Here is a 24,587-nt window from a genome sequence, read left to right on the forward strand (position 1 = left end):
CTCTATTAAGTTTTTGTTCACTAAGCTATCTATCTGGCTTATTTCAAGAATCCAATAAGTTTGGGTTGCTTTGGGGAGTCATGTTAATTTCTGAAAATTTACAAGCCAGAGGTTTCTGAGAGACTGCATCTGTTCAGATCATCTAACTAGGTTATCTTCAGAAAAATAAAATGACCCAGTATCATCTGGATTCCCTCAAGGTATTGTTTATAACAGATGCAGTTTCCTAAGAGAAACAGGTTGAATTGATTGAGAATGTAATAGATAATTGTGGGCAAAAATAGGCTAGTGTTAAGAATATGTTAGCCATCAACTATTTCCTTTTTAGGATTCTTTATTTTACTCAGAATATAGGAAAGTATTGTCTAGGTTTTATAGCCCCTCAAGCCTATTTAATAGCAGTAGAGTGTTCAGGCTGATTATTATGTTACATTAGAACTTAGCTGATGTTGAAACAGAACATTGTTCACTTTCCTATGGTTCCTAAGCAGAAATTCTTTAGAAATATGATGTAAGAAAATTGCTGCTCCCAGAATTTATGCCTGGAATATTCTAATTATGCCCAAATCCCCATTGCTGCAACACCCAAGTTAATTCCTACTTATTTATTAAGATCCAGACCAAGAATTGCCTTTTTATAAAGCTCTGATTCCTCCAGGAAGGGTTATTCTTCCCTCTTGCTTTTAGAGCACTTTGCATGGATCCTTTCTGCTCTAACACTTCCTAAATGGAAGTCTAAGAGAAATCAGACATTAGAGACTCTATCATTTTCTTTTGTACATTCTCAATGCTTGTGGAGTACCTGATAACTAAATGCTATTGAATAGCAATGTTGTTCAAATTCATGAAACAGAGTTTAGTCATCCACCAGATTCTAGTTTTAGTAAGAGAGATGGCTATGTCTCCACGTGCCACATGGAAATTTCACACAATCTTAAATCTTAATTGCTTAAGACACTTATGCATAAATAGCAGCAGTTCTCTTAGGAGTTTGTGACTTACCTTACTTGACTTGTGGTCCACATTAAAAGTGGCAATTGCATCCTCTGTTTTTTTCCTCCCAGATTTGGTTATTACATATTCAGCAAGTTTGTTCGCTAAATAGGTCTTTCCTGTACCACTTGGTCCCGAAAGTATAATTCTGTGATGCTCCATCAACAAATTAAAATACCTTTGGGTAATTGGTTTAGGAATCAGCGTATCAAAAACAAAGCTGTCCAAACTGTTTTCTTCTACCCCTGAAGGAAGAAACAGAGGGAATAGCATGCCTTATTGTTCTACATAAGGTAGATTTTAAAATATGGTGTCAATCGACAACAGAGCTTCATTAGTTACAGGAATGCAGTCCTTGCAAAATCCTTTACTTGATATTTCTACCCCACAAACATGTGCTGCCATTTTAAGATAGAAAATGTCAGTAATAAGGCAGAATGGACATCCAAATGAAAGCATTTTCTTTAGCTCTGGCTTCCCTCCACTGTCCACTTCATGCTCCACACTTATGTTTCCAGAGAGAAATGGAAACATGACTATAAATTCTATCATAAAATCTTCCTTACCTTTGAAGTCAGTAGTTTTGTTAAGAATAAATGTAAAGATTATAATGTAAAATGTATATGTGTGTCTATGTTCTTCCTGTTTTCTTACTCTTTTCTCCACTTTATTTTCTCCTCTCTCTCATTACACATCCCAGCTGTACAGCCACCTAAGCTTTTGAAGAATACTAATTGTGATATTTGACAAGGAATTAAGAAGATCAACAGTACCTCCTTTTACTAACCCAATTACCTTAATCATAAAATCAAATTTTGACAAATTCATCTATTAGTCCATAGTTTACATAGATGTGTTCTGAGTCTTTAACATATATGAGCAAGGAATTATGGAGACAAACATACTTTAGATATTCTATTTGCCTATAATTAATCACATCATCCAAAGCAAAGAAAACAGAATTTCTCATCCCTGATCTTAACTTCCATTCTTTATCCCTAGTGGGTATTTCTTGGGTATACATGTTTTAAAATCAAAGATATAGAGATGAATATATTACTTTGAAATATATAATAATTTTTTGAATCCCACCTAAATAAAAGGTGATAATGGAGAACCTAGAAATTTGAAATTCCCTAAATTGTATTCTGTTTTGTGAGTCTTGGAGAATTGTCAAAATTACATTCCATTTCACATTCTAAAACTCAAAGAATTTCATTTACTTGGATTTCAATGTTTTTTAGCAGGATTTTAGTGTTTTAAATATAAATATGACTCATTTAATACCATCATACCATTTCAAAACTATTAAAGTGGTTAACATAGTTTTCAAATATGAAAATTTGAAGGGAAACTGCAAAAGAAAAGAAAAGAAATGTTGGTAAAAAAAATACAACTGTGCTTTTCATTTTCATCTTTACCTTTCAGGTTCACAGTGATGATGTTATTATCTCCAACAAGGTATCCACAAGGCAGCAGTTCAGGCACTTCTAAGCTATGAGATCTAATTAAATCTCCTATACAGTAGCTAGCAATGCAGTCAGAGCTCAGACCAAGACTAGAGGATGTATCAATTCGAAACACATATTCCTAAAATGGTACATGTGAAAAAGGAAAGTCAAAACAGAGGTTCAACTCATCTACAACAAATACAAAACTCCTGAGGATTTGAAGTTAGCTGTCAAGAATTTTAGAAATGAGTAATATAAGAACTATTAATATCAAACAGCACAAAGAGAGAAAGCTTTCCTTCATATTTGAAATGGAGGAGAAGAAAAGTAGATATGTCTATGCTAGTAAAGCTAAGGGAAGCATCTAAAATTAAACACTTTTGAAAATCAATATTAGGATTTCATACACAACTTACCTTAAAGAGACGTCTAATTACACCATCTAAGACATCCCACTTGGTTTTTCCACTAACACCAATGGATCCTATCAAATATGCCTGAGACTTCTGATCCTAAAAAAGAACAAAATAAAACAAGATAAAATCTAACTATGTGTCTTGTTTTATTACTGCATTTTCTACTAAAACTTATTAATGTAGTGGTGATTAAGATTAAAATGCTTATCAGGCCTATGAGTTCTACAGTAACAGACACACATTGGATTATATAAAATAAAACATACTTCCAAAATTTAACCAACCAACCAACCAAAGTAACAGCAATAGCAACAACAAGAAGAAAGAGAGAAGTGATAAGAGAGGTGAAGTGATAATGTCAAGGTAAACTGACTCATAACCTGTTCAGTAGAAGGGAAAGGGCTGGGAGGGAAGAGTCATCTGTTTTCATGTAGGGGTGCATTTCTGAAGAGAAGTATCTTGGTAGGAGGGAAATGGTGATAGAGACTGAACAGAACCATACCATATAAATCCTACAACTTCATCTTACTATTTTTGTGACCTTATCTTTCTTTTTTTTTTTAATTTTTATTTTTTGGGGATGTACATCATATTTCAAATTCTGGATACATTATATCACGTTCACCACCGGAACACTAATTATAGTGCATCCCCTCACATATGACCCTAATCACCCCTTTTGCCCTCCCCCCCGCTTCCCCAATGGTGACCACCAGTCCAATCTCCAATGCTATGTGGTTTTTTTTTTTTTGTCATTTTTGTCTTCTACTTATGAGTGAGATCATATGGTATTTGACTTTCTCCCTCTGACTTATTTCTCTCAGCATAATACCCTCAAGGTCCAACCATGTTGTCACAAATGGCTGGATTTTGTCATTTCTTATGGCTGAGTAGTAGTCCATTGTGTATAAATACCACATCTTCTTTATCCATTCGTCCCTTGATGGGCACCTAGGTTGCTTCCAAGTCTTGGCTATTGTGTATAATGCCGCAATGAATATAGGGGTGCAAGTATCTTTATGCCTTTGTGTTTTCAAGTTCTTTGGATAAATACCCAGCAGTGGAATAGCTGGATCATATGGTAGATCTATCCTTAATTTTCTGAGGATACTCCAGACTGCTTTCCATAGTGGCTGCACCAGTTTGCACTGCCACCAACAGTGAACAAGGGTTCCCTTCTCTCCACACCCTCTCCAACATTTGTTGTTTCCTGTCTTGTTAATTATAGCCATTCTGACTTTATCTTTCTTAAGCCAAAAACTCAGTTTTTCATTTATTAACTTACATTGTCTCTAAAATACAATCCAGTTTTAAAAAGTAAGTTATCTGTGGTTGTATGGCATTCACATATTCACAAAATAGGCTCCATTTTGAATTTATCAGAAAATTCACTATTTAAAAAAACTTGCCAGGACATTCCACAGGCATCATTTTATCAAGCAAAGAATCTCTTTACAATACAAATAATTGCCCCAAATTTATCTTTCTTTGTCAGATGGGATTTTGAGGAATTTCTACATATATTAGAAAAGTAAACAATTCAAGATTTATAGTCTAACTGGAACTTCTTTTATGACAATTGGAAATGGTTACGTGAAATAGTGCATGATGCCAGTGGATATAATTAGGTAGTTGATACATTACAATCCTGGTTCTAGTCACCAACTGCATGGTCCTTAAGAGGTGGTAGAATAATAACTGAGTCAGGTATTAGAAGACATGGATTCTACAACACGCAACATCTATCACCTAATTAAGAAATGTGACCCAAGGTAAGTCAGTTAGCTGTCTCAGAGCCTCGATTTCTTCATCAGTAACATTTAAGTCTATAAGGGTAAATGATTATCACCATTATTTACATATAACCTGAATTAGAAGGCAATATTTTTTTCAGAAAAAGTTGAGAAATTCACAGCAAAATCATTGTGATTTTGTTACTATTGTTATGAATTGAATGGTTGTGTCTCCTGAAAATCTATACATTAAAGTCATAACCCTCAAGATGATGGTATTTGGAAAAGAGGCCTGTAGAAGGTAATTAGATTAGCTCATTAGAGTAGGGGCTCTTACGATGGGATTAGTGGCCTCATAAGTAGGGGAAGAGAGAGAGAGAGCTCTGGTATACACAGTGACAAAAGGTCATGTGAGGACATAGCAAGAAGGTGGCCACCTGCAACCCAAGGAGAGAGCCCTCACCAGGGACTAAATCAGCTGGCACCTTGATCTTGGACTTCAGAACTGTGAGAAAATAAACTTCTGTTGGTTAAGCCACTTGATTTATCGTATTCTGTTATGGCAGGCCAAGAAGACTAAGACACCTACTTTCAATGTTCAAAGACATTGTCTTTTAGAATTATTTTGGAAAAGAAAACTTATTTTCCCCTGTTACTGTCATCCAGTCAAAATGGGACACTCACGCAATGTTTGGTAAGCAGCTGCTTTTAAATTAGAGATAGTTTAATCTTCACCGAGACTACCAGTCTTTCGCCTAAAGATGCACATGAAAAAAGCAGACATAAATCTGCAGCTCAAGCAGGAAGTTTATGGTGTTAGAATCCTTGGAATACTGCTCAGTGTAAAAATTCACAAGCACTATCTCACTTCTCAAATGTAAATGCTTCAATTATTTTAAAATTCTAAGGGATTTTTTGTTTTTCTGTGTGATAGAAAAAAATTTTGGTACTTACAAATTTGTATTCTTGCCACTCATCTACAAATTCAGCTTGAAATAACATTTTTAGTTTTAAGAAAGGGCTTGAGTCAGAATGACATTGCCAGTTTGAAGGCAATACTTGATTCCAGAAAAATTAAAATACTTGCCTTATACTTGCTTAAAAATGATACAGATAAGTAGCATCAGTGGAATTTGTCATATTGAATTCAGAATAACACGTGTCTTTCCAATGTCTAGAATATTCATATAGCTTATTAGTCTCTTCTTTGTATAGAGACCATATTGACACCTCTAGCAACATGTTTACTACACATTATAAATATCACCTATATTTTGCAAGTGACACTGAAAGAATGTGTTAGACATGGTGTTTACCTCAAAGAAAGCAATGTATTTTTTAAGTTTTAGAAATGAGTGTGGCTAAGAACCAAAATTGTTTTCAGTGAACCAACATGACATCTAGAGATACATTTCCACTTATATCATGATGTCATTTCCTTGGGTTCCTAACTTTTATGCTTTTATAGCATATTAAGCTAATGCCAAGACAAATACTGCTGAGCAGTAACAAGTAGTGTACTTAATCAGAACAAAAATTCAAATATAAAACACATTAGATTCATGGTCATTCTCATCCTTTAGTCAGAACTTAAGATTAAGGAAATACCTTTGCTCGACCGTAGCCCTTGCTGATGGAGACTATAATTTTCACACTGCGGCCATCTTTATGTCCAGTTGCATCACCAGCATCATCTAGCAAAATATCTACCAAATTTTCAAAAATGCACACAAACACACACACAATAGAGACAAATTAGCTCAGATTTTTTACTGTCATTGTTTTCTTTCTCATAATTTTATATCTTTCAATGGAAATTTAGCCTTTCTACTTCCCATCCTAGCCTAACAGGTTTGAAAAAAAATCAGCTTTCAAGAAGATGAATTAGTGTGGTTGGGTTAAAGTTTCAATCTAGGAATTTATTTCTTCCTCCAAGCATCTTCACCCAAGTGTTGGGCCATTGCCTTTAAATGAGGAGAAACAGGTTTCTTTTTCTATTATGCACAGATATGAGTAATACCTGAATAATATTCAGTTACCATTAAAACCATGACAAACGAAAAAGCAATCTGATTTTTCTATCTAAACTAAAATATCCAGGCTCAATACCCATGTAATTTATGGATGCAAAGGTGCTGAGATTGACTGTCAACTGAAATTATTTTCAAGCATTTGCAGATATCCAGCTATATTACTTCTTACTTTATATATAAGTAATTATTAGGTACTGTTAGTGAATTTCAACTATGGCATTTATACTTCCCTACTGAAGTATATTAATTATCACTCTTTTGTACCCTTTATGCTTATGGTCTCAAAACCAAAGTAGTATTTCCAGTCATCAGCTAAGAGTTACAGAGATAGGATAAAGGTGGCTGACCTTTAAAGCACAAGCCTTTAAATGCAATTATAGATTAATTTTCAGAATATATTATATGAGATTCATGTCCAATTTGGAGAAGTATTAAGGCAAACTATCACAAATATAAGTTTTCCTTTGACAACGATGTTATTATTGAGCCATGTTTAATACGAACATGGTGTTCTGAGGACAAAGGAAACTCAGTTACATGCTGAAGAGCAGGTGTGCCTGGTGACAAGAGCACTCAACTGCTCTGCCTGTAAATATATAGAGACAAGAGCTGTGACTACCATCAGAGAAAAACAATTTAATCAAATGGCTTCTGAAAATGGAATGTTTCTATTATCTTAATTAAGAATACGCAATTTCACAAAGGAAGGATTACAAAAGCGTCCTAAGACATAACAATCAAAACAACATTTAGAGTTTGAGGAATATGAAGATTTTCACTAGAAATTTTTAAATCGTCAAAAACAATCTCCCTTACTGGAATTTAATTAGTTTCCCAGATTAACACCCTCATAATCTCTCACGTTTTTGCCTATCCCACTGAAAATTTAAACTCTTCCTTAAGTGTCATTTTAATTTTAATTCTCTTCCTCTTTTTCTCAGGAGTTTACAGTAGCTTACTGCTGGTTGTTCACATCTAAATTTCTTGTAGTTCGTGACCAAATTACCTCTTTAGTACTCAACTATTCATAAATGTTCATAAATATTCCAAAAATATTTATTAAGCATAAAAGATATCAGGAACTGTGCTGGGCATTGGGAATGAATACCAAAGTGCAAGGAAAATGAATTCCGTGCTCTTTTGGGGTATACATTCTCAACAAGGTAATTACAGAATATCTTTTTTTTTTGAGGAACATTAGCCCAGAGCTAACTACTGCCAATCCTCCTCTTTTTGCTGAGGAAGACTGGCCCTGAGCTAACATCCATGCCCATCTTCCTCTATTTTATATGTGGGACACCTACCACAGCATGGCTTGCCAAGCAGTGCCATGTCTACACCAGGGATCTGAACCGGCGAACCCCGGGCCGCCCAAGTAGCATGCGCACTTAACAGTTGTACCATCGGGCTGGCCCCCAGAATGTCTTAAGTGCAAGAAATAAATGGCACAGGGCAGTGGGCAGTGAAATACAGTAACTGAAGGGAGCCTCCTCTAGACAGAGGTCCTCCTGGAAGGCTTCCTTGAGGAGATGGTGTTTGGAGATAAGACCAGGAGGCTAAGAAGTGCTATGTGCATGAAGACCTAGGAAAAAAGATCCAGTCAACAAGAATAAATGCAAAAGCCTTGATGAAAGAGCTAGGCCTGTCCAAGGAACAGATAAATATTCAGGGTGGCAGGAGTGTGGAGACCAAGAGAAGAGTGGAAAGTGGTATGAAGCATGTCGAAGTGGGTAAGGGCTAGAGCATGTATGACCTGGTAGTCCACAACAAGGCGTTTAATCTGATTTCTGATCCACTTATCTGGTCAAGTTTGCCTTAGAACATGTTATGCATTTCATGCCATGCTTATTCTTAAACTATGCATAAAATATGAATTTTCTCTGTACAGCAGTGGGGTGAATATTTATCAATAAATGAGTTAATGACTGTCTTTGGCTCTCACATATGTGGCTACTTAAAGCAAAATGAATACAGTAGTTAACAGGTCAGGCCCTGGATTCATCCAGACCTGGGTTCAAATATTAGCTCTGTCATTTACTAGTTACAGGATCTTGAAGAAATTATTATAGTCACTTCCCCAAGTCTTGGTTTCCTCATGTGTAATATGGGGGTCAAACAGCACCTGCTTCATAGAGATATTGAGGATATAAGAGAGAATGCTTTTACAGCACTTTCTCCTCAGTGTTCAGTACGTTTAGCTGTTCTAACCAATATTCCATTTCTCTGTGTGTTTATTTGAACTCCATTTTTTGACAGGGGAAGAAGCACATCATGGCCACTGAATCTCCCCCTGTTCACAGTACATTGATATGATGATTACCTGAAGAAACAATTCCAAGAAAAAAAGAAAAAGAGCAAGTTTGAGGTGAGGGTCCTCTGTGGTTTTTATGGAAAATAAGTTATGGTCCTCTGATAACATTTTGAAGGAAGAATAAAGAGATCTGCCATTCTGGTTACAATCAAGTGAAATTCTAACAAAAGTCTGAAGGCTTTTCAGAATTCTGTTTTTACTGGATGTATGGAACATACAGTTATCTTTCAGGAACTGGACATTCATCAATTATCCTCTCTTCTGTTTACTTCTTTCCTTTTTTTAATTAATCATGAACCATAGAAAGTTTTTCTGTTAAAAAGCCCAAGCATAAAGGTACTTTTGAACTCCAATTTGGAACCTACTAAAAAAGAGTGAAGACAAAGAAAACAGTAAACTCGTCCTGTGATTTTTTTGTTGTTGTTAGTTCCGATACAGGTATCATTATTGAAAAATAATTAAGGAAATAAAATGATATAAGACTAAAAATAAATGATGAACTAGGTAATTAAAAAGCACATTTAAAAAAAATCTTAAAAATTGCTCTCCTCCCCTAAATTGCCCCAAATTCTCAATCATGGCCGTTATTGTGTTCAGTCTGATGAACAAAGAAATTGTAAATTTGATTTCTTTGATTTTACGTTTATCTTTATGAGTTCTAATTTTTCCTAGACGTGAATTTTAGTTTTATTTTATATGGCAGTTCTTTCTAAACTACCTTCAGTACTAACCTTGCCTCCTTCAAACCTTATCATATTTATACTTCATAGGATAAGACAAAATCAAGGAACAGGCACGGAATCGTGTGAGTAAGCCATCTGTAGGGCCCCAGCCCCTGCCTTTGTTTAGGAGTTAAGTCCATGGACACAGACGCGCATTGCCAGCCAGCAGGTGTGGTTCCTACTTCACCTTGCTGTCGGCTTCACCACTGACCTCAACAGACAGCATATTGCCCGGGCTTCTCAGATTCTATACATTCAAACTATTTGTTTCTTCTTTTTTAGCATCTTTTGAAGAGTGTGGATGCTAACACCTTGCACAAAATTTACACTTTCAAGTTATAACCACATTTCCATAACTTTATTTTACCTAATAATCTGTAAATTCATTTAATTCTGAAATCTCTCTTCTTTCTTGGCTACTAATATTAGCTTTACTTGGTGTTTACTCTCAGAATTTATTTCCCTCCCCTAATCCTGACCAAATTTTATAAACATTGTTTCCCTCGATTTCAGGGAGTTCCCACTTGCCATTTATAAGAAGAAGGCAAGTATATTTGGGTCATTGATTTTACATTATGAAGGGTAGACATAATGGTAGAATTTTAAGAACTCTGACTTTTTAGAAGCAAGAGATGTGATTCATTGAAGATGTCATCAATATTGACATGCCGTGCCATTTTTCTTCTTCATTTTTGTCTTCGAATTCTTCTATTTGCAGTGTAATTTAAGGCAAGGAGTGAAGTTTGTCACATCTATAATGGAATCTAAAGTTACCCAGCAATATGTATATTATTGGTTTCCAAGCGTCATCTGGTGGCTGTGCTTTGAAATTACCACAGATCCTCACGTAAATCTTTCCCAAACTAAATTCTATACATAAAATGATTCAATGCCATAGGAGGAGTTATACTTTATAATTGACTAGTTCATCACATATTAAGACAACATTATGTCATGTGATTCCATTTGCAACTGAATCAAAACTGTACCCTTGTTCCATCACTAGGACCACTGAATACAACAATAGTGTGTTCTTTTTGTTTGTTTGTTGAAAATTTAATAGAGCTGCAGATTGGGTGATGGATAGCAGTATGTTCTCCCTGGGCAAGATCATCCAGTCAAATCTGGAATAGGTCCTGATACATTCTAAATAAGCTCTATACACTTACAATACTATAAAACCACATGGGGTTATTAGTATTATATTCAGGAATACTAATAATCATCACTGAGAATATTATTTCTTCATTCTATTTGTAATCATGGAGGAAGAACATTTCAAGAACAAGTAATTTTTTTAAAAATGATATGAAAATCACATCTCTTAAGTCTTTCACAGAGAATATTCCTTTAGAATTATAACTAAGTAGGATAAATTTTTAAGAGGAAAGTAGGACTACTTCTGAGAACTAGAGTGTTAACATTTTTAAGAGGGTATGCGTGAGAGGGGAGGGTGAGTTTCTCCCAATTCCAGGCCCCCCTCATTAAGTCACAGGCATGCTTTGACTCGGCAGGTGTGTGCACAGAATCACCTGAGGTAACAGACTCCGTGATGTTCAAGTTGTTTAGAGAAAGCCCTAAGGACTGCCGTGAAGACGAGGAGGACGTGCTGCTTGAGGACTCTGACGGGGGCCGAGCAGGCTTGGCCGTGTTGCCAGTTTCCGCCTTCAACCGGTCATTTTCAGCCTTCAGGATTTCAATTTCATTCTGTTGTGAAGACGAACAACATGAAAAAAATTTGAGCTAGTTTGAGAAAATGGTACCAACTCTTCTATCAGAGTTCATTATTTTGCTTACTAAATAAAGCATGTGGTGATATGTTAAATGCAAATTATGTAAACAGAATTTCCTTCCAAAAAAGGAAAGTTAACCTTTTTGCCATCTCTCACAAACATACACTCATGTATTCACAAATATAGACACACTAACTATTAGAATTTCTTATAATTATTTTTTTAATATATCATATATTTGAGTTTTCCAGGACTTGGTCTCATTTGAATTAAGAATAATATGATTGAAGAGTTCATAACATTTCTCATTTTAAAAGTATTGTTAAAACCTCATAGGCCAATAATGTCATTTGCAATACTCTGAATCCATGGAGAGTGTGAAATAGAGCCAAACAAAAACAATATAAATAAGGTGGTTTCAAATTACTTCAGAGTCCCAGGTAACATCTGAAAGTTTTTGTTCCTTCAAAATGGGGCATTAAGCTCATAACAACAAGAGCCTTTTGATGAATACATACGGTGGCAGATGAATCTGCTCAGCAACAAGCTTTTCTTATTTCAGTCATCTGTGGTTCCAAGTGATTACCGGTTTACAATAATAAAATGAAAACTTAGTCTGAGCACAGACTGGGGCTGAATTTAGCCTTCAGATGCTTCCCCAAAATACAAAAGCTTTACTTTTACAGATGGCATTCTACATCACTTTTACTTTCCTATGTGGAAAGCTTGTGTGACTTTTCTGTAGTTTTCTCATTACTTTTGTTGTTCAGTAGAAAACAGGTAAAGGTATTTGAGTCGGATTTCAAAAGAACAGAAAAAAAGTCAACAAAAAGGTAAATCGTGGAAAAGTGAAGAAGCAGGGATTGTTGTGGTTCTAAAAACTTAGCTCTCAAGGGCATCCAATCACTGGTACAAGTGCTCTGAATGGCCCTTGAGTGGAACTGGCTAGTCTGCCCTCCTTCCAACCCTGGATTTGACAAAATTCTCCATTTGGCATAAAGAAATGAGTTGCAAAGATTGAATAAACACAGTCCATTTCCATGGCAGGTTTAAAAGTGAGATTTGTTTTTATAATGACCAAGAGAAGAAAATAAATGGCATTTCTAATCTCTCCTGTTTGTTCCTTGAAGGTACTGCAGTGCGGACCTGCATCCGGTTCATGGCTTCCCGGATCTGGTCAAGATGATGAGCAGAGCTGAGGGCCTCCAGCCGAATATCCGTTAATTTCAATTCCTTTTCTCTGAGCTCGCTCTTCAGCTGCAGAATTATCTCTGCCTCAGCCTCTGTGCACTCACAGATCCTGAAGAAGGAAACAAACACACAATCAGCGGTCAGGGAAGCCAGGGGATTAGAAAAGCAACGCTTCTTTGAAAGGCTGAACGGCAATATTATCCAGCAGGTACAGAAGTTATTTGCTGCTGGCAGAACCTAGAGAAATGGAGAAAGAGTTTTACAGACAGTAATACATTCACAGGTTCCAAACTGAAAATAGTCACTGTCTTTTTCATTTAATCCTTTCTTCCCATTTTCTGAAGTTTAAAACAATCTATTTTTACAGAATACAAAGTGATCCTCAAAATTTCGTGGTTGCTGATATTTATGGGGCTGAAGGGTCAGAGTATTACTACATCTCATTCTGCCATTTTTTCATGGGACTTAAATCTCTATTTACAACATGTGAAATATTTTTAAAGCAAAATGATGGCCTTAAGATGCTGATTTCTTCTTTTGTAAAATTGTACAAAGAATAACCTTGCTTGCCAAAACACTGTCTTCAAGTCACCATGAAAATCCAATATAAATATTGTAGAAAATAAATCAGAGAGATTAGTTTTGGACATTTAAATAATGGATGAGTGTTATATAATCGGCCTGGTAGGCTCGGCTGATTTAAGAGATCACAGCTAATAAGCCTAAATCACAGGTTTCAACTCAGACAAGCAGGCCAGTTGGGGGCTGCTTGAAGCTCATATGCATTACATCCTTATGGTTTTATTGTTGTTCTGTGGACAGCTTTGTAGGAAATATGTCAAAAGACTTTGTCTCTTATTAACTAAAATATTTTCTATTTACAAGTGAGGATTATGTTGCTGGTCACAAAATGATAGTGCTATGTTCTTCCTATATGAGTCATGAAATTAGATAACAAGATGTACAAGCATCTTGAATGTTCCTGTTAGTGGTCCTGTTGTATACAATAGTTCTATGCTAGTCATTGTCATGCGCATATAGGAAACCTGATCTAAATGGTACATAAAACAAAGAGAATCATCTCATCAGAACACATGCTCCTACATTCTAAATGTTTTATTCTTTCTTGTAGCATCAAATAATGGACTATTATAAAAATGTTATGCTAGATTATCTAATAGAATTAAAGAAAAATGGATTGCAGTTTGATTTTAGGAAAGCAAATTTTACTCCGTAAACAGAAAGAGAAGGTTTTTATTGTTGAAATGCATGCGAGTGATTTTAGAAAAAGCAAAAGCAAACACTGCTCAGGTTAGAAGCCGGATCGGGCAGTTGGCATGCGTCACACTCCATTTTACCGGGATCTGTGCTTGTAGATCACAGGGCCATTTTGCCGTTTCTTTGGTGGCCAGACAAAGGGTGACCTGCATTTAATGCACAGTTAGACAGAGACATGGACAAATGCACGTGAAAAGAAGTGAGAATAATGATTTAGAAAAGTGGAGAACGAGATCAAGAAACACTCAAATTCTAATTTATGAAAAACAAAAACAAAAGAGAAACAGATGCTGTCTGCCGTTCTCAGGAAGATCCGCAAATAACTGGCACAGAGACGGCGCTGCAGTTGTGCAAGTACAACCCGATGACATTGAGAACACAAAGACAGGCTTGGCCTGAAGTCATCTTTAAAAATAAAAACTTCTTCAGCACTCTGCAGAGGGAGTGACTTACGCTGAGGCAGACTGCGAGGGTTTCATGGACGCGGATCCACAGTCACCAGCGTTATGGGGCAACTTGGGGGACGCTGGAAGAGACGAGTCAGTCAGCTCCTCGATGTCTGAATGTGAGGAAGGAGGTTTGGTGGACTTTTTCTTCCCAAAGGCTTGTTTGAATGAGCTCCTCAGCTGGAAGAAGGACAGAAATTACCTTTCTTGTCTATTTGCACTTGGAGAGCTCGGCTTTGGGGCGTTAGTTTGCAGGTGCCATCCTAGCCACTGCCTGGGGTCAGTATGTATAAGCAGAGTATTAACAGTCGCAGCACAGTATCTCTAAAAATAATGATACCGTGTTTTGTGTTTTTGTTTTATTCTTGTATTAATCCAGCGCAGCACAAACATGGAAGGCTTTTAAATAGTGCAGGGTCAAGGGCACGGCTGTCAGAGCACTCATTTAAAACTAAGTACCTTGAAGGGATCTCCATTCCCAATGCTTCTCTCTTCAAGGCAATTTGTTTTAAATGGCCACTTTAGCGCTACAATCAAGTCATGTCCCACTGACAGTATAAACTTAAAAAGCAGAATGAAATCAAATTCACTTAGCACTTCATTAATTCTGATTTTCTATTCAAATTTTTAATTCCAGGACTATTCAGAACCAGAATTGGTATCCCCTACAGCTCTATTCAGAAAATGGTTTTACTTCCTCTCTTAAAATTTGAGATTAAAATGAAAAGACACAAAGAAAAGACATACAAGGTAATCCGTTTTTAAAAGGTATAAAAGCCTACTGCCAAAATGAACAGCATTCATGCCAAGGTAGGGTGTTTTTTAGAGACGCATGCCAAATTGCCCACGGTTTATATTCACCTCACTTCCTCTAGAGTTCACCTTGCAGAAACATGAAAGAGTGTGGAATTACAAATCAAGGGAATGAAGGCTGGTCAGTATTTTAAAATATTACCTGCATAAACATTTTTTTAAAACAACAAAGATATTTCTTTCGTTATTTATAGAAGGCACTCCAGTAAAGACCTCTGAGAGTCATGTTTTGGATTTCATCAAGCATGGTACTTATTTAATATAAACCTTTGTTTCATGGTATTAAAAGAAATCTTTTACGTCATTGTTTTTAAGCATTTTGTGGTGATAGCACCTTCCCCTCAGTTTTTAGCAATTACTTAAATTATCATAAACTGTATCTCTAGCAACTTAAGGCATAGTTCTGTTAAAGTGCATTTCCATATTTCTGCTATTTTCCCTTGGTAAGAAATAAATAAAGCAGATACTAACGTAGTCGATCTCTTATGAGGTGAAACTTTATTCACACCATAAGCCCTGTTGATGCGAGGGGTGGGGGGGCATTCAAGCTCTCTTCTGTTCCTTTTACCAACTGCCTTTCTTCCCTTCTTCCTCTATCACCATCATCATCACCACCACCACCACCACCACCATTATCATCGTCATCTTTTTCTTCTTCTTCTTCATCTCCACAATAAACCTGTGCTCTAAGCCATTTATTTACAGATGTTATCCTATTTTTCTTTACAATAACTCTATAAAGTCAGTAATAATTATCTTATTTTTACAGATGAGAAAATTTAGGTCCTTTAGAAGGTAAAGTAACCTGCTCAAGAGCCACATAGTAAGTAGCAGAGCTGAGAGTCAAACTCAAGTTTAGTTAGTCCCAACTCTAAAAATGTTTCCCTTTCAGCACCGTGCCACTCTAATCTTGGCGATGAGCACAGCATTTGAGGAGTCAGCCCCTTGAATGAGACTCTTTATAAACTGCTGTGGATCTCTAAAGCCCAAAAGGAAAAAGCCTGACTCATTGTTCAGTAATAAGCTTCTGAATTAGATGAATGATGATGGCTTACCCAGTTTTTCTTTTTCTTCTTCTTGGAGTCAGCATCATTACCACTCCCAATGCTGGAATGGCTTGTGGCACTGTTGATACTAGAAACGCTTTCAGATGAATGCTGTCTTCTGATGCGAAGATCTAGCAACAGACAGAGAGTATCATATTTGCTCATAAAGACTTTCAGTCTGAACAAGTAAGACTCAGGCTTTCTGAGAGGAAGTCCTCTAATAAAAGTCAACACAGCTTTGTAGAGATAATTTCAATGCAGTTTTCGTTTTACAAGCTTAATAAAGTACAACCATATTTGCTTTAATTAACTGGGTTATCTGCATTAAGATTCAATGGGAATCTCATATAAGTCTGTAGCACTGGTGGTTTAATAAGTTCTGAGTTTTGTCCAAAAATGAAATGCCATGCTAGTGATTTCTACTGAATACCTGGATCAAACAGTGCTTCCAAAATGATTTATTCCAAATGATTAGTTCCATGGAGTAAATGGAAACTCATAATAGAATAAGAGTTAATTGTCTTTTTAATATTTGTGTTTTGAATAAAGTTACTGAAGCCAACTGTATTAACTTTCCATTTCACAGAATCATACCACATCAGAGCCAAAACAAACCTTGGAAGTCATCTAAGCACTTCATCTCATTCATAGATGAGGAAATTGAAGTGCAAAGAAGTTAAGTAACTAGACCAAGGTCAAAGAGCCAGTGAGGGGAAGATCCTCAAGAGAGAATCTGGGTACAGTGCATTTGTGAATTAAACAGAAAATATATTTAATGCAGTGCAATTCTTCCATCATACTCCTACTCTCTGTTCATGGCTTAGAATAGTAATAACAATACCAGTAATAAAATGGGTAACAACAAAGCTACCTCTTATTAAGTGCTTACTCTACCCTGGGACTATCCAATTTCATCATTAACACCAACCACTGACATGAGAGTAATTACTAAATGTAATTTTCCCAGAGTCACAGAGCTGAAGAACAGTTGAGCCCACCTGAGACCTGGACTGATTCTAAAGTCATTGTGCTACACGCCGTGTAATGTGTACTCTCTGTACCTCTAAAAAGCATGTGGTACTTCTCTAGTTACACAAGATTTTTTGAAGAGGCTAGCATTTGATATTTAATCACTTTTTGAAGATATTCACTTAGTTCATACAAGCAAATTATTTATTTATAGTTAATAAAAATTGAAACTGACATTTTAGCTACTTACAGTGAACTGATATTAAGTGTTAGTGGAGACACTGAGAATTTATAAAATTACTTTTAATGTCAAATCTACCTATAGGCCATTTCTATTACTATATTTAATTGGCATTAACTCAGATTAGCTAAGCAAAAAATCTCAGTGGAACTTATGTCAGAAATTACCATATAGCTTTCAAAAGGTTTCCATAAAAATAATAGCATAAAATCAAACTTTCCAGTTGATTGATCTATTTAACAGTAAAATGACTCATAGCAATGACACTTTAACTGGCTACTTTCAAAACAAAATAAATGGGTGTACATGTGGGTTTGTATTATACATATACATATCTCCGTCTTTACACTCATATACATATGTACATAACAATAATTATTTCTATTTTTCCATTAACCTAATAACCATGCTGACAAATTTTATGGGAGGGAAAAGTAGAGCTATTTTTCAGAATCCCTAGAGTTTGGTCTCTTAAAAGTATTTTTAAAAATAATGATGAGAACATTTACTGTTTTTGCATGCTAAAAGCATTACCATGCCAAAACCTAAATCAAGGTATTTATGCGTGCTCTTTTGATACAACAATAGAGGACACAGTATCCCTTAATCAATTAATATGGAAGTTATATGAATAAACAATAGAAGAATATGTGCAGGTATTTATTTTTGTTTTACATTTCTGTGGCAGTTGGCTATAAGCTTTTCGGAACAAGATGTAGTATTTGCTAGTTTTTTCCTAATACTGACTTTCACAAATAGAGCAGATGTTTTGTTAAACTATCCTAGAGCTTTTATCATATCTAGAATTAACAAATTCTATTTGACTTTGATTAATCCCCAATTTTAAAAAGATAGGTAAATTCTTGTAATCATAGGTCAAAATTAGTCCTTGGAGGTATTAGTTATATTCAACTATGACTGCATTTCCAATAAACATTAGCAAAGGCATAATTTCAATGATATCGTGGAATGAAGGCAATGCATTTTACTTTTCTCTAATAATTCTTTCCCAGTGCTTATAAGTATTTGATTCAGTGCATGGGACATCAAAGAGTTCAGTAAAGAATGGTTGACCAAATGAGTATTGACAATCTGAATGAATGGAGAAGCTTATTTTAAAAGTACATATTTCAATTACACATTGTTCATCCATTCATTTTCCATGTCCCACCCTTTGCCCCATGACTGCCTGGGGTCAAGCTACCACCATGACTTGCCTGCTCTACAGCAAGAAGAGCTGTCCAACTGACTCACCTTCCAACCAGTCTACAAACAGTAGCTAGAGGAATCTTTTTGAAAGAAAAACTTCATCATTTCTCCCTTTCTTAAGACTTTTCAATAGATTCCCATTTTAATAAAAATAGAAAATACTTCAACTCTTAAATATGGCCTAAAAGTCTCCCAGTAATCTGGTGAGTACTTTTCTCTCCAAACTGGTTCTGTTATTTTATCTTTGCTCATTGTCTTTCTTGTATCATTTCCATAAAGGTGCTAATCTCTTTCCTGTCTCTAGACCCTCTGGAAGCTCCTCTCTCAAAATTTCTGAATGACTTGAGAATTACTCCTTGGATCTCCCCTTAAATGCTGCTGTCTTGAAAAGGCCTTTCTGGACTATGCGAACTCTGTTAGGTTGCCTGGTACCTTTGCTTTCTATGGCACCTATTCTTGTTCATTTTAGAACTTAAAACTATTTTGGTATGCATATTCAACTATACTAACAATCACGATTGTTTATTTTCTGCTCTACCAGTAGACTAAAAGTTTGATGGAGACAAAGACTATGTCTATTTTGTTTGCCCTTATATATCCAGGGCCTTTTGCAGAGCATGGCATGTGGTAGGTGATCAATACCTGCTGAATAAATTTATTCTTATTATTCATTCTACACAACTGTGTTTGCCTAACATTCCTAAAAAATACTTACTGTTGACAGCAGTTTAATGCATGTTTTGTCAAATTGTACTTGATACGTCTTAAGGAAAAACTATCGCATGTTTATGCACAGAAGTAGTAACTTAAAAAACAATAGTACATTTTAAAAAATAAAAATAAAATACTCCATTACCTTTACCTTTCAGCCTTATAATAATTATGGTTTATAATGTCACAATTGTTATAAATATAATATACATCAATTACCTTTCATTGCAATGGATTGTGAGCTTTTGAGCAGAGAGGGCTTTTTTTAAAATTTTCGTATTTCAAGATCTAATAGAGTGCCTAGTACATAGCAGGTGCTCAAATAACATTTGTGAATGAATAAATACATTTATTCTATTGTAGACTGCTATTATTTATCAGGCTTTGTAAATAAATGTTATGTACAAATATAGAGAAAATAGAAAGTTACCTTAATAAATTGGTATGTGATTTTGCCATAGTTGACCTATCTATAAATGTGTTGTCACTCCAAATACATATCTTAAGATTATATGATAAAAATTTACCTGACATAAATATTTTAAAGGTCACAAAAACCAAATTTCAATACGATTTCAGAAAACAAATTTACAGCTTATATAATCATCTTAATAACCATGGAAAGATATATAATTAGTCCATGACTGTTTATTTTCTCCATGTAATGTCAACAGTCAATTATAATAAGGATTCATCTGTTTCCACTGAACTTAATGTGTTTTAATATTACAGGAACACAATCTAAATATCCTATATACATTCAACCTTTATAACTATTTGTTTTTGTTAGTTTTTAATCTTGTAATATTATTTTTTTAATTTTATTGACCAATTTGACTATTAGCTATTATCATTTTGTTCATGGTAGGCCCCCCTCCCACATTTCTGAGCAAAGGAACTCCTATTTTTCAAGTCCAGCAGATCTCTTAAGCCACCTGTTGCCTAAGATAAAAGGAATCTGTCCAGAAAGTTTTACTTCAGTGACTTGTACTGTGTTAAAGAAAAGATTAAGCCTTTTTAAATCCCTTCTGGACCTATTTACGACTTGAAGATTTAGAACATAAGCTGCTTTATTATAGCTCTAAGATAAGCTTTAAATATGCAGTAATTTTCCATGCAGCATATAAGTCAACTCCCCCGCATGGAAAGTTGCTAAATTCTCAACAGAAGTAGCCCCTAGAGAACTAGTTTGTCCTTCAATTTAAGTATATCTCTCTTTATTATAATTGTTTTCCTAAAATTTAAATTCAAGTGTTTTTTAAATTATATTATTCTTTTCTATAAAATTTAATTACGCCCTTTTTATGTGCAGGGCATCATCATAGCCACTAGGATTAAAAAAACAAACCACTCTACTATCAATCAGGAAAGGCAGACCTTAAATAAATGAAGGAACCAAAGTATAATGCAAATTTTGATAGTGGAAATACAGTTATTTCCAGAAACATATCACAAGGGGACTTCATCTAGTTTGAGGATCAAGGAGGCATATTTAGACTAACCCTTGCAAGGTCTTAAACATTATGGTGAACAAGTAGGGTAGAAAGTTATAAGTAGAATAAACAGAATATATAAGGAACTTTTGAAGAATTGGAAGAAGTTCAGGGTAGCTGAAATATGAAATATAGAATGCAATAAAAGAGCAAGATATAAGGTCTAGATTAATGTCTAGCATATAACTGATAATCAATAAATATTTGTTGAATGAAGGAAGCTGGTGAAGAAAGATTATATCATGTTAAGGAGTCTGTATTTAATCCTAAAGGCAATAAGACACCTGTAGATATATGTTGTCAGACAATTGCTATGGTTTCACTGTGCGGAGGATGTAAAGTGGTGTTTGACAATGAGCTGGAAGGCTTTAGGAGTATGCGGTCATTGTTCAAGTGAGAGAGGAGGGATGGTGATAGTAGGATTAGAGAAAAGAGAACAGATCCAAGAGAATTTAAGGGGTGGAATCCACAGAACTTGGTGATTTATTGAGTGAGGAGAGGAAGATGTATAAATAACAGATTTCTGGCTATGTGGAAGGATGTTGGTGCCATTTACTGAGGCAAGGAACACTGAAGGTAAAGCGAGTATGTGAGGGAAGATGACAAGTTCAAATTTGGAGATGTTGAGTTTAAGCTGACAAACAGACACCCAAAGATAACCAAATGTAGTTCTCTCTTTGGCAGCTGGATACACAGATCTGTAACTCAAGAGATGAGCCTGGCCTGGAGAGATATGATTCACAGTCATCAACACATAAATGATGATTACAGCTAGAGCACTAGATGAGTTTGTACAGGATTTTAGATAGGATGGAGAGAATCAAAATGTACAAAATCATAATGAAAGAGAGATAAGGACTGGGTTCTAAGAAATATCAACAGTTAACAGATAGATACAACTGAGTGAACCTACAAAAGACACTGAAAGAGATTTCAAAGGAGCAGCAAAAAAACTAAGAATATGGATGTCATGAACATTAGAAGAAATGTATGTTTCAAGTAGGATGGAATGGACATCAGTATAGAATGCTTTTTCTATGTAAAATACAATAAGAATTTGAAATGTTGTACTGGATTTAGTGTCATATAAGTCACTCCTGATTCTGGAGAGCTGGTGAAGTGGTAGGAAAGGAAGCCACACTCCAGTGGTCTGAAGTGTGACTGGCTGCTGAGATATTGAAATATTCCATAAAACTTTTCCAGAATTCATATGGAAGTGGGACGAGAAATGACAGGACATTTTTAAGCTAGCAAAGAGTTGAGTATACCAAATGCTTTTGAAAAGAGTTAGGACATGAATAAGCAGAACCTATGTAAAGAAAAGACAACGTGACACTAATACAAAGCATTTCTTCTGTGGCAAATCACGGGAAAAAGGGAGTGGGGGTGGTGGCAGAGATTGTTTTGTCATGTTTAGAACTGTTGAAGCATAGTAATAACAAAAAGTAGTCCAAATTTTAGTCCGTTTTCTTACTGTTTTTAAATTCTCTACAAGAAATTAACCTTTTTATTACCCCCCACCCAGGATGAGTTGCTCCCCACACTCACTACTTGGTATTTCACCACATTAATTATTTTATTTTTGTGTACAGATCTAGATTTTCGTACTCCTTACTAGGTTTGTTTTGCTTGAAATCAGATATAAATGCATTAATCAACCTCCCCATCCTCACCTTCACCAAATCAAGTGGAGAGAAATGTGTGTATGACTATACAAGAAAATTCTTAAGAAAGATCAATTTAAAAATTATTTAATAATGAAAGCTACTGTTCTTAAATTCTGGAATTCTGACTGCATTAATACCAACTTACTCATTATAAAAGGCAATGTCACTGAGTAAAAGCAGCTTTGCTTTAATTAATAAATAAAATAGATGACTATTACATTGAATGAAATAGGCAATATTTCTAAATATACCTTTGGGAGGATGGTCTGGACCATTCAGTGCTCCTTGAATGGCTGCCTGGGCAGCAGAGTTCTGGGCCTTCAACATTTCAATGGTTTCTCTTAGTTCTATAAGTTCAGACTCCTGTGAAACAAACACAATTTAGAAGCTTTAATACCTAGAGAGAAAAGTAAAATATCCTTCTTCATAATGCACTATCAAACGGGTTTGATTTTATGTAGTGCTAATGTCCTGGGAGATTTGGATGCTTGACTGACCTTGTCAAGTTGAATCTAATAACTTCTTATTTAGCTAAATGTACCGGAGAATTAAAAAAAAATTTTTTTGATTATTCTCTTATAAATGTGATCTGAATAGTCTTTATTCCTCTCAAAAGGCAGCACCCAAAAATGACCAGTACACATAAAGCAAGATATCACATTGCTAATTTTGTACCAAACTTATTAATACTACCTATGATTATATTACATAGTTAGATACCAGTATTGTACTAGTGCATCATATTGCATTTACTGTCAACTTGAAACCCTGAGTTTTTGTCAAATGAGCGACTTCAGATTTTGTCACATTTATTTTGCAATTGGAAAATAGGTTCTTTATATTCAAATATAAAACCTGGAACTCATCCCTAAATCACTCCTTTCAATGTAATCTTATCAAATTCTGCTGGCATATCAAGGTCATCTTAGATTCTGATACTTTTCACCCAATAAAACTCTTAGTATGGAGACCCATCTTCATCAAGCCAAAGCAACAGAGAAATTTTTAAAAACTGAATAAAAATATATGTAATATACAGTCCTTAAATAATAGTTAAATTACCAAAAAGCTTACAAATCAAATTTTTATAAAACATCTATTTTCTTATTGAATTTAAGATATATCCCAATGAAAATCCTTGTATAAATTTGCTCTTTCACAGATATTGAAGTGAATTATTTTATCAGACATGACTCAGTATGAGGAAGATAAGATAAAAAGAGAAGGAAGTGGAGTGCTCTTTCAGCATAGGCAATATTTCCATCAGGAGCTCCTTCTTGGCATTGATAGCAATCCTAAAAATTAGAATCCTTGTCAGTGTCTTAGAGGGAGAATTCATTGGTAATGTATTTGTCATTCATCATTTTCTCTAGCATCTTTGGAAGAAAGCCAAAGAATCAGGCTTGGGTTCTTTGCTCCGTGGTAGAGTTTATCCCCACTCAACGTCTCCCAGAATATGTAGAGAAGGCAGGATCACCGACAACTGCCTTTGCAGGAGACTGCCTCACACACGGGAATGTCCAGTGACTATTCTGAACTTAGATACCTTGTTAAAGAAGACAGACAATGCTAGTTGAAAGGATATGCAAGTTTGGGATAGATAACTGGCACTACCTCAATCTATTTTGATTGGCTACCTGACATATTCCTGACTGAGAATAGTGAGATATTTTAAAAAACAAAACCTCTTATAGACTTTTAATAGCTCATATCAAAAAATCTCATAATGAAACATCAATAGCAACCTCCTGGATTTATAGATGGATCTTCAAATACTTGATTGTAATTTCATCTGCATTTATTTATCAAAAGAAAAAGAACGTGTTTGTGGAAAATTTCCAATGTCATAACACAAAACACACCACAATTTCTCAGTCTCTCTAAGTTCCATCTATATTCTGTTCCTTGCCCAACTAGTAATATATAAGTTTACCAAAATTTAACGTACTTTCCATTTAAAATGAGTCTCCCAAGAGATAAAATGTTTAAAAAATTCATCCTGCTTTAACCAGAAATTTATTCACAGAAGGATATCTATAGTGCATATTTAAGGAATTACATAAATAGAAATTTTACAACATATAGACTAGGACTTGTGTTACATTTTAATTATAAGCTGATTTTAATTTTT

General features: G+C 35.1%; 1 protein-coding gene across 7 annotated transcripts in view; it reads right to left on the reverse strand.

Annotated features, from left to right (window-relative positions):
• The window catches only part of NAV3 (neuron navigator 3), a 351,215-nt gene that overhangs the window by 20,403 nt on the left and 306,225 nt on the right, over nt 1–24,587 (reverse strand). For 6 of the 7 annotated variants that reach the window (XR_006886093.1, XM_046645942.1, XM_046645941.1 and 3 more), the window contains 9 exons: nt 22,708–22,819; nt 16,176–16,297; nt 14,315–14,487; nt 12,539–12,692; nt 11,192–11,366; nt 6,202–6,299; nt 2,861–2,956; nt 2,415–2,583; nt 1,003–1,238 (listed from right to left, as the gene is read on the reverse strand). Coding sequence is in view for 6 of the 7 variants with exons in the window: in XM_046645942.1 (XP_046501898.1) it covers nt 1,003–1,238; nt 2,415–2,583; nt 2,861–2,956; nt 6,202–6,299; nt 11,192–11,366; nt 12,539–12,692; nt 14,315–14,487; nt 16,176–16,297; nt 22,708–22,819 (1,335 nt within the window). In the remaining variant the exon portion in view is untranslated. Of the gene's footprint in view, nt 1–1,002; nt 1,239–2,414; nt 2,584–2,860; nt 2,957–6,201; nt 6,300–11,191; nt 11,367–12,538; nt 12,693–14,314; nt 14,488–16,175; nt 16,298–22,707; nt 22,820–24,587 lie in introns of those variants that run through there. The other variant, XM_046645946.1, reaches the window with a different exon arrangement.

Source organism: Equus quagga, chromosome 19 (genome assembly GCF_021613505.1).
Source record: "Equus quagga isolate Etosha38 chromosome 19, UCLA_HA_Equagga_1.0, whole genome shotgun sequence".
In the NCBI taxonomy this organism is placed as follows: Eukaryota; Metazoa; Chordata; class Mammalia; order Perissodactyla; family Equidae; genus Equus; species Equus quagga.